The 14,638-nt window shown below is 36.5% G+C and overlaps 1 protein-coding gene across 1 annotated transcript in view; it reads left to right on the top strand.

Annotated features, from left to right (window-relative positions):
* The window catches only part of SLC15A5 (solute carrier family 15 member 5), an 86,694-nt gene that overhangs the window by 16,121 nt on the left and 55,935 nt on the right, over positions 1-14,638 (top strand). The window contains 3 exon segments of the mRNA XM_070619699.1: positions 3,250-3,418; positions 12,641-12,793; positions 12,796-12,860. Coding sequence (XP_070475800.1) covers positions 3,250-3,418; positions 12,641-12,793; positions 12,796-12,860 — 387 coding nt within the window.

Below are 14,638 nucleotides of genomic sequence, written 5' to 3'. Positions count from 1 at the left end.
AAATTGTCCATCAACAGATAAATGGATAAATAAGATAAGTTGTAGTATATATATATATATATAATGAAATATTACTTGTGAATAAAAAGGAATGAACTACTGATAAACATGACAACACGGATGACTCTCAAAATAATTACGCTAATTGAAAGAAGCCAGGTAAAATGAGTGCATACTTGATAATTCTATTTAATTGCAAACTAACCAATAGTGACAGAAAAGATCAGTGGTTGCCTGGAGATGAGGAAATGGCAAGAAGAAGCAATAGGGAGGGATTATCAAGGGACATAGGGAAACTTTTGGGAATGATGGATATGTTCACTGTCTTGAATGTGGTGATCATTTCATGGGTAGATACATAGTCAAAACATCAAATTGTACACTTTAAACATATGCAGTTTATTATATGTCAGTTATATCTCAATAAAGCTGTTTAAAAAAGAGAAAAAAGCAACAGTAATGACAGTATGGTATTGGCACAAGGAGAGATTAGCAGAAAGAATTGAGAATCAGGAAAAAATAACACGTTTACATGGCCAATTGATTTTCCAAAAAGCTGCTAAAAACATTCAATGGAGAAAAGATCATGTTGTCAATAAATTGTGCTGGAGTAGCTGTATATCATATAGAAAAAGATTACCCGTAACATCCTACTGAAAAATTAATTCAAAGTGGATCATTGACCTTACAAAAGATCTAAAACTATAAAACCACTAAAAAAAAAAAAAGGAGAAAAACTTGTGACCTGCATTTAGAAAGTATTCTTTACATAGGACACAAAAAGCATGAACCAACAAAAAAATTGATGAGTCAAAATTTATTAAAATTAAAAGCTTTTGCTTATCAGGAGATTTTATTAAGACAATAAAAAGGCAAGCCACAGATTGGGAGAGAACATTTGTAGTACATATATCTGACAAAAGACATGCATGGAGAACATATAAAGAACTTTTACAAATCAACAACAAGAAGACAAATTACCCAACTGAAGGAACAGAGAGAATTTCCGGGATAGGCCAAGAGAGCAGCCCCATTCATTCCAGGTCCTCCTTTTTATATCTTAAAAACCCTGACATAACACAGCAAACTTAGGAAGGTTCTGAAAGGTGGAAGAAAGAAGAGAGTCTCTACCTAGAGATCTTAGAACTTGAGAGAGGACAGCAGTGAGTTTTCCTTTTGCCAACAGTCAGGGCAATGGAGAAATCTATAACCTGGCAGCAGCAAGAGGTATGGTGGGGGCAAGGGTTGGGGGAGAGCTGGAGAAGATCCCAGAAAAGTCTGCTCCCCTTAGGCAAAGTACTAGAAAAATAGTAGCCTAACATAAGAGATAATCTGTTTGACAATAGTTGCCCTACTTCAGACAAACACTCTGGAAAGACTGCATTCCCTCCGCCCCTCTGGCCCTATTGTTTCAGCAAGAAACAGGAATCTAATATTTTACACACACACACATACACACACTTGAGCAGAAGCAGGCAGGGACACTCTGATTCCCCAGCCTGAGTGGTGGTGTTCGGGCCAAGCAAAGAGAGGTCTTCCATCCCCTGCCCACCAGAAACAGGCAGTGCTCCCATCCGCCCTCCTGGGTCCTGTCAGCTGGGCACAGCAGGGAACCGAGACTCCATTTCCAACAGCAAGTGGAATGAGGTGGGGTAAAGAGGCTGCTCCTCAATTAATTAACAATGTAATTCCTCCCTCTCCCTCCCCTCACTTTGCAGTACTCTTCTGAGCAACAGAGGAAATAATCCTGGGTAAAATTCAGCTCTCCGCCTGTTCCGTTACTGTACTCACACAGGCAAACAAGTCTGGAGAAAAATGCCAAAATCGTGCTATGTTCACATTAACTTCATGACCAACCTCAAGTAGCCCGTTACCATCGCCTAGCAAGTTTACGGTTTCCACTCCTTCCCTATCGTCTTCCTCGTGTGACTATTTCTGATCTTTTCCTTTCTTCTCAAGCCTTCAATATCCCCTTCCCATAGCCAGTCTTACCTGTTGACTCTGCTTCTTCTTTCATGTAGAGGAAAGTAGAGAAGAAGAAGGGAGAAAGCCAAAAAGGAAGGAGAGAGGGAAAGAAGGGAGGTAGGAAGAAAGGAAGGAAGGAAGGAGGGAAGGAAGGGAGGAAGGAAGGAGGGAAGGAAGGATCAATTAGAAGATGTACAGGAAATACCATAGGATGACCCTGAATAGGTCACACTCTTGATAGACCCATCCCCCTGAGTGTGGAAAACAACCTGTGACCAGATTCTAGACAACAGAACATGGCAATGATGACAGGATATCATCCCCTGATTCTGTTATGTTGTATGGTAAAGGTGAAGGGATTTGCAATGCAATTAAGGTCTCGAATCAGCTTTTGAGTTAATCAAAGAGGAGATTATCCGGGTATCCTGGGTGGGCCTGATCTAATCAGCTAAGCCCTTTAAATTTTTGTGATAATTTGTGTTCTAAAACTTAGATCTATTAGTGTTTGCACAACTGAAACATTTACCAAAATTCATAAAGCTATATATTTAAATGAGTAAATTTTATCATATTTAATTTTACCTCAATAATTGTTTTAAGTTAATGTTAAGACACCTCCTCCCCCCTGCAATGGGATTCTAACAGCAGGATTTACACCCAATGAAGGGTTGAGAGGGAGAAGTGATTTCCTCAGAACTTGCAAAACAGACCATTGGGATGGGTACTTATTTGTAAAACTAATCTTTACAGGAGACGCTAAAAGTTTTATGCAAATGACACTCATTTCTTTGGTTTAATGCATGGTCTGGGTATAACCTGAGTGTTCCTGAGTTTTCCCATACTTTGAAAAGTGGAATAAATAGGAAGACCCAACTCCTTAACCACGTTACCTTTTCCAGGTTCAGTAGGTGTATTCAGCTATGCAGTATGGCTTCTTTAGCGCCACAACACAGAGTTGAGCAGTTGCTGTAGAGACCTTAGGGCCTGCAAAGCCTAAAATATTTACTATTAAGTGCTTTACAGAAAAAAATTTGTCAACTGCTGCTTTAGATAAAAGAGAATATACTATACGTCTATTCTAAAGAGGAATGAAACAAAGATAATGAAACTGATAAGACGTAGGTGATGTGGATACACTTATTAAGAACTCTAAGAAACAATATTTACAAAGTCTAACATGCCACTATTTTATAGCTTACATTTATGTAAAAGCATTCTAATTAGCAGCTGTTATTGGAAGTATCTCAATGATACTTTTATTTTCATCTGTCTGTGTACCCCAATTTTTATTGGATCGTGAACCTAAATGCAACTGCTATCTTTCCAGGAATATCTTACATCCGGCACTCAGGGGCCTGGGCTCTGGTTTTACTTATTCCTTTTACGTCTACGCTTTTGGCTCTGATAACTTTTCCTATGATGCACTATAACCTGATCTATCAGCCAGAAAAATGTAAGTAAATCACGCTTTGCATTAAATTTTTTGGCTTTTATGGTTTTCTTGACACATCTCTTTTCTATTCGGTTCCCTATAACTTCACTTTCAACTCACAGAATTTGTAGATTCTGCCAGTTATTACACTTAAGAGTAACAATGTCTGCAAGAATCTCAAGAATCCTTATCTTCTTTTATTTTTCCCTTGTTAAAAAAGTTTTAATAATGGAATATTTTAAACATAAAAGTAGAAAAAAATCATATATGAACTCCATCTATCTAGCCTTCAGCTTCAACAATTATCAACCCATCTCCATTCACTTTTGCCCCATCTCACCTGGTAATTTTGAAGCAAAAACTAAATATAACATTTCGTTTATGTGTGTGTGTAATAATGACACTGTGATTATGTCTTTTTTAAAGTATTTAACATATATAACACACACACATATGGAAGGAGCGAATACCATCAAATATCTGGTCACTATTAAAATCTCTCTGTTTCCAATTTTTAAATTTATTTTGTTTTGTTTTATAGTTCAAATCAAGTCCAAACAAGGCCCATATATTGCAGTTGGCATGTATGTCCCTTAAACCATATATATGGCCCCTCTTCATCTCTGTCTCTCTCTTTTCATTTTTTTTTAAGAAATCTGAGCATTTCATAGAGCATTTCCCATCATCTGGATCTTGCTGATTACATCCACTTGGTTTCATCCCACAGGTTTTCTCCCTCTGTATTTCCTGTAAATTGTCTGATAGACTTAGATGCTCTATCATATTCAGATTTTTTATTGAGGGGGGCAAAACTCCTTCATAGATGGCAGTATGTACTTCAGTCAAGAGGCATAGTATCTGACTATCTCTGTTTTCGCCATGTCAACATCCATTGATGACTTTTGCCTACTACTCTTTTGGGGGTTGCAAGGTAGTGATAGTCTACACTTCTTTTATTAGCTGAAGAAATAGAAATCTCTCTTCATCAACCATTTAATTACACAGAGGCACAGTTTATGTAAGAAGAAGAAGATAAATGTCTAATTCTTTCCCTCTATTTTTAGATTTTCAAAATAATGAATTGAGCTTCAATATCTTCTAAAGATGATCTTTAGCAGTTTTTTTAAACTATTACTGTTAATTCGTGGACTTAAATTTTTCAATGTGTTTCAATCTACTACAATTATTGATGCTCAAATTTTTCCCTATTTGGACAGTGGGGTCGTCTTCATGCTGGTGCCTGAGTCCTCCAGACAAGCCTCTGTTATCACCGATTGCTTCCCTGCTTTCTGGTATACCAAGATATTCTCTGGTCGTGATTTCCTCCCCTAAACTTTGCATCATCTCTTTCTCCAAAGAATTGTGTTTCCTTTTCGTGTATAACGGTATTTATAAACTACAGTCTTCTCAATGGGGATGCTTACATCCCCATTGTAGCTTGCAGCTTACAGCTTACAGCTACTTAGTCTATCACAGTTTCCAGGTCTTGTCAGTGCACAAAGCTGGAAATTTTTTTTCTTTCTAAGATAATGTACATTATGGAGGATAGTAATACCCTAACCAAAGCCAGTGCTACAGATTTTTACTAAACCTTACCAAACTCAGATCTTTTTCGACGTCTTCCCATGACAAAAATCCCAGTTCTCAATGACAGCAATATATTTGCATATTTGCTTTATCCTAATATGGCTATTGAAAACACTTTCAAGATTCTTCTTGCAGTTTTTTTTCATGTTATAATCCCTGGGAATGTACACTAAAATTATTGTTTTAAAGTCACCTGGTATAGTCCTCTCTGTCTGGTTATCCCACTAACTTAACTTTAAACACAATTAAGCACATTTGTTCCATTTTCCTTTATGCTTTGAGGTATTTTTAAAATTTAAGTTTTTTAAATTGTGTATATAGTTTCATGTTTCTAAAAATCCATGTACAAAACAAGTTCGACTTATATTCATGTATCCTCTCATTCCTTTAGGTGTCCATTTACATATTTTTAAAGAATTCTTCTTCTATTATTTTAATAGAGGAAAATATTAAAATTTTACATATGTGTGCTTGTGTTTCTATGTATATGTATGTATTTTTGCCCCTTCTTATATAAGCAGTAGCATATTATCCATACTTTTCTCATGTGCTTTTTTCATTTAATATAACCTACGGATTGCTTCCATTGTATATACAAATATTCCCCATTCCTTTTTATAGCTGCATAGTATTCCATTGTGTGGTGAACTATTGTCTCTTTCACCAGTCTTATATTGATGGACATTTGAGTTTTTTCTTTACTTTTGTAGGTTCTAATGAATATCTTGGTGCATACTTCTCTTTGCATTTTTTTCCCAGCATATCTTTAGGATAGATTCCTACAAGTAGGATTGCTAAGTCAGAAAGTAAATCCATAGATAATTTTGCTATATATTGCCAAATTCCCTTCTGTAGTGGTTGTACCATATTGTGTTTTCACCAAAAATGTATGAGAACGCCTGTTTCCCCATAGTCCCTCCAACAGAGTATGTTATCAAGCTTTTGGATTTTTGCCAATTTGAGGATGGGAAATGGCATCTCAGTGAGGTTTTAATTAACATTTCTCTAATTATGAGAAAGTTGAACATCTTTTCATTGCTATAGAGCAATTTGTACTTTTTTTAAGTGAACTACCTGTTCATCTATCTAGTCCATTTTTTCTATAGGGCCTTGGATTTTTTTCTTTCAGTTTTTAGAAGATTTTTTATATATTAGGGATATTACTTTTTGTCTATGATAGAAGTTGCAAATATTTCCCGTTTGTCACATATTTTTAACTTTGCTTCTTGAGTTATTTTGCAAGCATAAGACTTCCTAAGTTTTTGTTTTTTGTCTTTTGGGGAGGTTTATGTTTATAAGTCAAATTTATGAATCTCCTCTCTTACTGCTCATAAATTTTGAATCATGTCGGAAAAGTTTTCTTCACTCCCGGATTGTAAAGGAGTTCACTCATATTATCTTTGGGTACTCATATTATTTCCTTTCTTTTTTTTTTACCTTTGCATCTCTGACCCATTTGGAAATTGTATTAGAATAGGTTTTAAGAGTGAACTCAACTTTATCTTTTTTTTTTGTATGACTATTAAGTTATCTAAACTCACTTATTAAAAAGTCTATATTTTCCCCACTAATTGGAGTTGTCATCTTCATTGTATACTGCCACTTGAATTTCTGGAGTTTCTATTCTGTTCCTTTGCTCAATCCATTCATCTGTCTTATTTAACTCTGAACTTAATTTCTAACATATTTTGCTTTTAGTAGTACTTTGACTACTGCCACTGTTTCTACTACTTATCTATACAACTACCACTAACGGCAGTGCAATCACTTGTATTTTTAAAAATTGAGCACATTCGCCAATGTTACTTTTGGTGTTACTTTGGTCATTTTGACCACACACCTGTGAGGTAGGTCGGAGGGGCACTGTATATCCTTTTACAGGCCAGACTCCATATGCTTTACCTCTGCTCCTGTAACACCCTGAGATATCTTTACTGTTTCATCTCCCACAGTATGTTGAAATGATCCCTTTATGAAAACGATTAGAAATTCCTGTGTCTTATAAATACTTGGAATGTGGCAAATGCTCGATCAGTGTTTGCTATTGTTAAACTGACTGCTGAAACGGAGACATAATTTAATTAAATGAGTTGCCCAAGACCTCACAGAAAATGGTGGAAGTAGAACCAGAAACGAGGTCTTATTTTTCTCAGTCTAGAGCTCATTTTATTACACCATCTACTCAGTCAGTGAAGCAGGGAAAATATCACCCCCAGAAGCCTCTGCACCTGTTCTCAGAGCTCTGTGGTCTGTGGATCACCGCTCAGCAGCACATGCGCTCCTGGTAGTCTGTGGAATGGGTTCAATGTGCAAAAATGCGTCTGAGACATTGTCTCTGTCAGACTCAAATAGCAGGAAAGAGGAAAATGTAAAGTATAAACGTTTATTGAAAGACCACTTTGGCACTTTCTGGAGTGTGTAATTATCAAATAATTCTGCGTGTTTGTAATATATATACATACATATGTACATACATAATTTTTAGATTCCGATTTTCTAAATAGCTGTGCAGCAGCCATCCATTCACTTCCCAATCTCCTATTTGAAAATATACTCAGCTGAATAAAGAAATACAATTCTTCAAATAACAGATCTTTATAATCAACTCTGTTTACTGCCAGCCTATTGTAGTTCATGTGTTACATATTTTAACATGTGATAAGGTAACCTTTCTGTGGACATTTACAAGAAAACATTTTATCAGCTGCAAGTAAAATTATAATAGAAAATGTTCACCAGTGGTGTACTTTACACAATACTCTACAAAATGAATATTCTGGAGTTGTTTTTTGTTTTGTTTTCTATTTCCAAGTTATAAGATCACCCAACTATGATGAAGTAAACTCTGTCTTCCTTCTAGCAAAGTATATAATCCTTATTTTGGCTTCTTTCTTTCTGATGACTAAATTGGAAATTCCTCAAAGCTGTAATTCAAAGCCATAGGTGACCTTAAAGAAATGATTTTTCATATGCTACCTTTTATTTTAAGGTAACTTTTCAAATGTGGACCATGCATTCCATTATGTTTAGCTGTCAAGCACAGCCTTCATTTGCATTTCTTCCCACCGCTATAATTTTGAGAACTGGCAGGTGACCAAAGAAGAAAAAATGTGCATCTACCATCTAGAGTGCAATGTAGGCTTTTTTTATTATAATTAAGTAGCATAGATATTCATGATTAGATCAAGGTCAGAGGAGCAGAACATCAGAGCCAAGGACTTAAAGGTACAAAGAATAGAAAAATTGCTTTCTAATATTTTTTTTTAAATAGTAATAGCTACAATCTTTAAGTTTTGCAATAAAACATTTAAAATAGCTCATCTGTTTTATTTTAAAATGTGCACGCCTGGTGTGTTTGCCGTGCACATTTAAAGTGGAGCTTGAAGTCTCAGTTGCATTTTCATTCCAGTTTTTTTTCAACCTCTCATTTCTGCTCCTGGTGCAGAAAAGCAATTTGAGAATTATAATGACAATGGATTTTTTTTTAAGCCTGAGTCTACATGACACCCAAAATTATTTGTACAGAAGGCATAAGTTTTCTATTAAGTCTAATGGATTAATCCAAGGAGGTGGTGTGATATTTAGATGCAGATGTTTTCAATAGGATATCCCTCCTAACATTCAGTGAGAACTCTGTGGTTTGATGGAACAACGCCTCCTCCCCTTGAGTACACACCTTATTATACAGTTCCTTTTCTTGCCCTCTCTAACTAGCTTATTGGCTCCCTCTCAGTCCAGCTAGTCAATTTAGTTTTGTTACTGCCCTCCCTTCTTTCCCTCTGACTTACGACCCATCTAGCACCTCGCCCACTCTTTCTCAGTCTCCTAAGCTAACTTTTCTCCTCTGATACTCTCCTAACTGACAGGGAGCCCTAGGATTTCTTCAAGGGACCTCATGTCTTCTCTTCCCATCCTCTTTCCTTAAGTAATCTCTAGTTTCATGCCTTTTAATGCCAATGACACAAGAAACACTCAATTTCATATTGACTTCTCTCTTCACCTTGAAACTCATATATGTGACTTCCTGTTTGACATTTTCACTTAGTTCTCTAATAGACGCCTCCAAATTAACCTGACAAAAACTCGACTCCTGATTCAGCCAACTACAAACTGACTGCTTTCTTGTTTTCTCCACCTCAGCGTGTCACCATCACCCCATTGTTTAAAGGACAAAAATGTAGTATTATCAAATCTTCGCATTTCTTTATCCATTCCCCATGTCAGAAAATTCTATTGATTGTTCAGAAACATATTCTGTTCACTTCTCCTCCTTGCTACTAATATGTCCAAGTCACCACAACTTCTTGCCTGTCCCCTAACTTCCTCTCTAGTCCCCTAAAATACATTGTCTACACAGCTATAAGAGTTTTAGAGTAACTTTTTAAACATTTACCTAATATGATATCTCTGAACTGCATAAAACTTTTTTTCTTTTTTGAGGAAGATTAGCCGTGAGCTAACTGCTGCCAATCCTCCTCTTCTTGCTGAGGAAGCCTGGCCCTGAGCTCCCATTTTCCTCTACTTTGTATGCGGGATGCCTGACACAGCATGGTGTGCCAAGCGGTGCCAAGTCCACACCCAGGATCCGAACCTGCGAAGCCCGGGCTGCTGAAGTGGAACGTGTGCACTTAACCACAGCGCCACCAGACCAGCAACTGCATAGTCGTTTCCTATAACACTGGAGATAAACTCCAAGCTCCTTGCTTTGGCCTGTGAAGTCTGACTCCTGACCAACTCTTGGACCTCGTCTCCTTCCAATCTTCTTCTAACTGAGCCACTGCCTCATTGGCCTTTACTGTTCCTGAACCTCTCCCAGCTCATTTCTACCTCATGACGTGTCTGGCATATGCTTCCTCCACGTCTTCTTACCTACTTGCAGTCATTCAATTCTCAGTTCAAATTTCAACTCTTTAGGGCTCCTCTATACCCTACCACACAATGGGTCTCTATCTTATCAGTCCATTTTGTTTCCACCAGTGAACTTGCCATACTATTTTTCTGCTTGTTTAATCTCTCCCCCACCAGAAAAAAAACTCAGGGATTTGTAGGTCTTTTTCACTGCTATATTCTCAAGTCCTAGAAAAGTTCCTGGCACATAATAGGTACTTAATAAATATGTTGAATGAATAACAGATTGCATTCACATTTGTTTGGCATCAATTATGTACACTCTCAGTGCTAGTTAAAATTTTAGACCTCATTCATGTTTAATCATTTCTTGTTCTTAACAGTTTTGTTTTTGTGGCTTCATATCCCCATATCAGATACAAGTTTACTTGTTTAAATAAATTCATGTTTCAGAGTATGTATTCAATTTAGCCAGTGCTACTCAGAGTCTGATCCATGGAGCAGGGCTGCTCAATGGACTTTTTGTTACCGATATGCAGACAAATAAATTCAGACACTGAGAGAAAACATGGAGAAATATTTATGGAAAGTTATATTTTTTCATCTGTTGAATCTAATAATAAAAATATCAACGCATATTTTGTTTGCCTTTGTCTTATTTTATTCTTTATGTATTTCATTTTTAGTGTATTTCACAAATGTATTGACATAATTGTTGAGAAATTTTTTTAAAAAACCGATCTTTTAACACAGCTGGTTTAAGAAGCACTAATCTAAGCTACTTTCCTTTAGAAATAATACAATAATGATATTTAACTGTTCAATAAAATTATTAAATTTATCATGAATTAAAAGCAGATTCAAATTTATCTTGCAACAGACAGTGATTTGTTTATACAAAAAAGGAATAGAGAGTTTAAAACGTTATATTCAATATAATGAATTTAAAAAGTAAAGGAGAAATCGGGGAGAATCTCTTTGCCAATAGTCTTTCACCATGCACATAGTTAGCATTTCGTAATAAAGCCTGTTTGAAAGCATAGAGTAAGTTGTAACGATGCCAGTAACAACCCTACTATCTGAACAGCACTGTTTTGCAAGAGCAGAGCAGAGAACAGTTGATGAGCAACAGAGACAAGCTCATAAGCAGAGGTCAGGAAGTTAAGCTCCTAGCCCAGACCTGTTCAAATTCAGTATCTAGACTGTTCATGAAAACATTCTCAGTTCTCAACTTACTAAAACCTTAAGTAAACTCATTTAAATAGCTAGAAATGTCTCATAATAGCAATAATAAAGAGAAGTCCTTATTACTTCTTTCTAAGAGATACAAAGCTTGGCTACTCGTGGGTGCTTCTGCACCCTTGGCTTTCTCAGTCCCTGGGCCTTTCATGTGTGTTTGGCAATAGTGACTAAGAAGAGGCAGTAGTAACTATAGATATGAGTCCTTCTGTCAGCAGTTATCCTGACATACGTCCACCTGACCTAAATACACTTCATAGAGGCCACCAAAGAGCCATCGTTGTAATCATTCTTGGTCACTACCAATTTGGGCTGGATTTGATTCAGTGACTTAGAGGTTAAAGGCTCCATATTCAATTCTGAGGGTTCCAGCTTCCTCAATTAATCAAAAGCTGACATAATAGTTCTATTACAACTGAGATCAAGTCAATATAATCACTTTATAATCATAAAAAGAAATATTAATAAATATTCTTTATTTAAAAATAAAAGCCAATACTCTATGACATTTAAATGAACTTGGTTAGAATGCATTTCACCTGGAATTTTATCACAGGAAACTTGAACATAATCAAAATGACCATCAAACTATACTTTGAGTTTCTCTATTGGCCTTCTTTGGAGAAACTCAAACTTTTCAACATTTATTATACCATTTATTCTACAACCATGGTTTGATGTCTATATAATTTGTGAAAAGATTTATCTGGTCAAAAGGGGTGCTATGAAAAATTGTAACAATTATGATGGCACAGCTGAACTGCTAACTAAATGGGGGTCTCTAATCTGTCATTGTATCAGGAAGTCCGAATGGAGTCAAAGAAAAGGTGGAATCTGAAAGGTCATAAAATGAACAACAATGAGGTTGCAAATCACTAGCAGTAAGTGACTGCAAGCTTCTAAGGCCATAAAATGCTTCTGATGCTAACGCGACAGCCACATAACCCCAGAGGAAGCTACTGGAAAAGTCAAAAGCCAACTAATGCAATCTGAACTTTGAGTGACACTATCAACAAGTACAAAGTCATTGAAGAGTTCAAAGTTTAATCTTATGTCTGAAATTCAAGGATAAAGTCAAAGCAGGGACTATGTTTCCCTTCATCTCCATGTCAAAGTAAGAAACCATCCTCTCCCTGACAAGTAAAGTGAGGATTATTTATATAACCATTTACGTTAAAAAATAGGAGCGGTTCTTTGTGTTAAGGCTGTAAAAGAAAGTCCAAGTTGTCTTATTCATTAATGAGTTCAAGTTAGAGACTTCTGAGAGATTCTGAAATCTTTTACTTTGGTCTTTTATTTTGTTACTCTTCTTCCCTTTTTAATATGTTCCCATTGATCTTACCTTTTTCATTTTTTACATCAGCTGTCAGGCACCACCTTGGGCTGGTCACCAGGATGCCAGAACCGTTGTCAGAAGCTTCTTCCTTTGAATTCAACCCCTTAGGTGCTAAAACCTTCTCAGTCACTTTACTTCCCTTTATCCTTGCAATTGTTGTCTTTCTGATGGACATCTTGGAAAACTGAAGAACAATTCCTTTACTAATACATAATATCTCCAATTATTTGCAGGTTGCTCCCTCCTGACAACCTTTAGGGTGTTTGTTAATGCACTGAAAACATGCTGTCTGTGATATTGCCATCTTGGCAGAGGCGTGACAAGCTGGTTAGACCATGCCAAGGAAAAAAATGGTGGCTGCTACAGTGAACTCCATGTAGAAGACACAAATTGTTTTTCACCCTTCTCCCTATCTTCATTTCTCAGCTCCTACACAGAATGTGCATTATGCAGGTAAGGAAGCATAATTAACACTACCTCCACAACAATCAAATGATTGCACATTAACATTATAAATAAACGTTTGTTTTCACCCCAGCAAGCACTTCCCATACACTTTGTCAGGCAGTTATCCTATAAAGGCTTCTAATCATTATAGCCTGTAATTTCAAGAGCTAAGAGGGGTCAAGCAGAGGCATACCTGAGGAGAATCTGCGTATGCTGTTTCTCCTGTAGAACTATAAATGTCTGTCAGGAGGGGCAGACAATACTTCAGGGTGCACAGGCGTAAGGCATAAGAGTAGGGCATGAAAATATAGGCTCTATGGACAATTACCCAACCTTCCCTTAGCTAAACATTTTGCCTTCCTCCTTCATTAAGCCTTTAAAAACTGGTACTAACAAGTAGCTAAATTGACTGATTTGAGTACCACCTCCACTGTGCTCTTAAGTATAAGTCCTAATGAGCAAGTGATTCTCTCCCCACCTACTCTTAGTTCCTTGGTGAATCAGTCCTTATGCTGTGGAGAAGTCAAAAAGAAAGCACTAAGTCTAAAGTACCTTTTATAAATATATGTGATTTTTAAAACATTTTAACGTGGTTAAGCGTCAAAGACTAACTTACTTATGAAGCAATATCAATGATTATAAAAGTCTTTGAAGAAATTTGGGACTATCTTCATTGCTAACCTCAACTTAGAAATTAGAAAGCTAATGAGTGAGTTCTACTCATAAATCATAAAACAATAAAGCTGAAAAGAAACTTAGGGATTAATTTACTCAATTACTTCATTTGTTGAAGAGGAAACTGAGGCTCAGGAAAATTAAATGATTTTGGAGAAGTCGGGTAGGTCACACAGTGAATAGTTGTGAAAGAACTCTTGACCTTTAGTACAATGCTTGCTCCTCCAAACCAGGAGTCTGCAAATTTCTGTCTGGAAGCCAAGTCCAGCCCACTGCCTTTTTTTGTGTGTACTTCAAGGTAAGTAGGTTTTTACATTTTTAAGTGGTTGAAAAAAGTCAAAAGAAGAAAAATATTTTGTGGCTCATGAAAATTACATGAAATTAAAAATTCAGTGTCCATCATAAAGTTTTATTTAGGAACTGGCCCGGTGGTGTAGTGATTAAGTTTGCGGGCTCTGCTTTGATGGCCCTGAGTTCATGGGTTTGGATCCTGGGTGCAGACCTACACACTGCTCGTCAAGCCATGCTGTGGCAGCATGCCACGTACAAAGTGGAGGAGAATGGGCACAGACGTTAGCTCAGGGCCAATTTTCCTTTCCAAAATAAGTAAATAAAGTTTTATTTGAACACAGCCACTCTGATTTGTTCGTTGTACTGTGTCTGCTTACGCATGAAAACAACCGAGTTGTGTAGTTCCAATAGAATCCATATTTGGAAATATTTACTACCTGGCTCTTTATAGAAAAGTTTGCCAACCCTTCTTCTAAACAATATATGAAAGCTAGACTGACTTAGCAGGTTCAACCTCCCCCTCGACTCCACAATAGCAATAGCTGGCACAAAAGCACAAAAATATTACCCATATAATGATCATTTATATCATAAAAGCATCTTAGAACGGAGAAATTAATAATGAGTATAAAATTACTAAGTGGTCTATAGCTAGCCTTGAACCTTGTGTGCACATAGCACAAATTACTGATTTTTTATCTTCATAATGCAGTGACATCTGGCATTTCTTTTGGCTAAATTGGATCCTTCGCTGCAAACCGTCATGTATTTTTAAATTTGATATAAATTACAATAAATTTTGATAAACTAATTTTTAA

The sequence above is a fragment of the Equus przewalskii genome, chromosome 5 (genome assembly GCF_037783145.1).
Source record: "Equus przewalskii isolate Varuska chromosome 5, EquPr2, whole genome shotgun sequence".
In the NCBI taxonomy this organism is placed as follows: domain Eukaryota; kingdom Metazoa; phylum Chordata; class Mammalia; order Perissodactyla; family Equidae; genus Equus; species Equus przewalskii.
The sequence above is the reverse complement of the archived record's forward strand: the minus strand, read 5'-3'. Positions and strand labels throughout refer to the sequence as shown.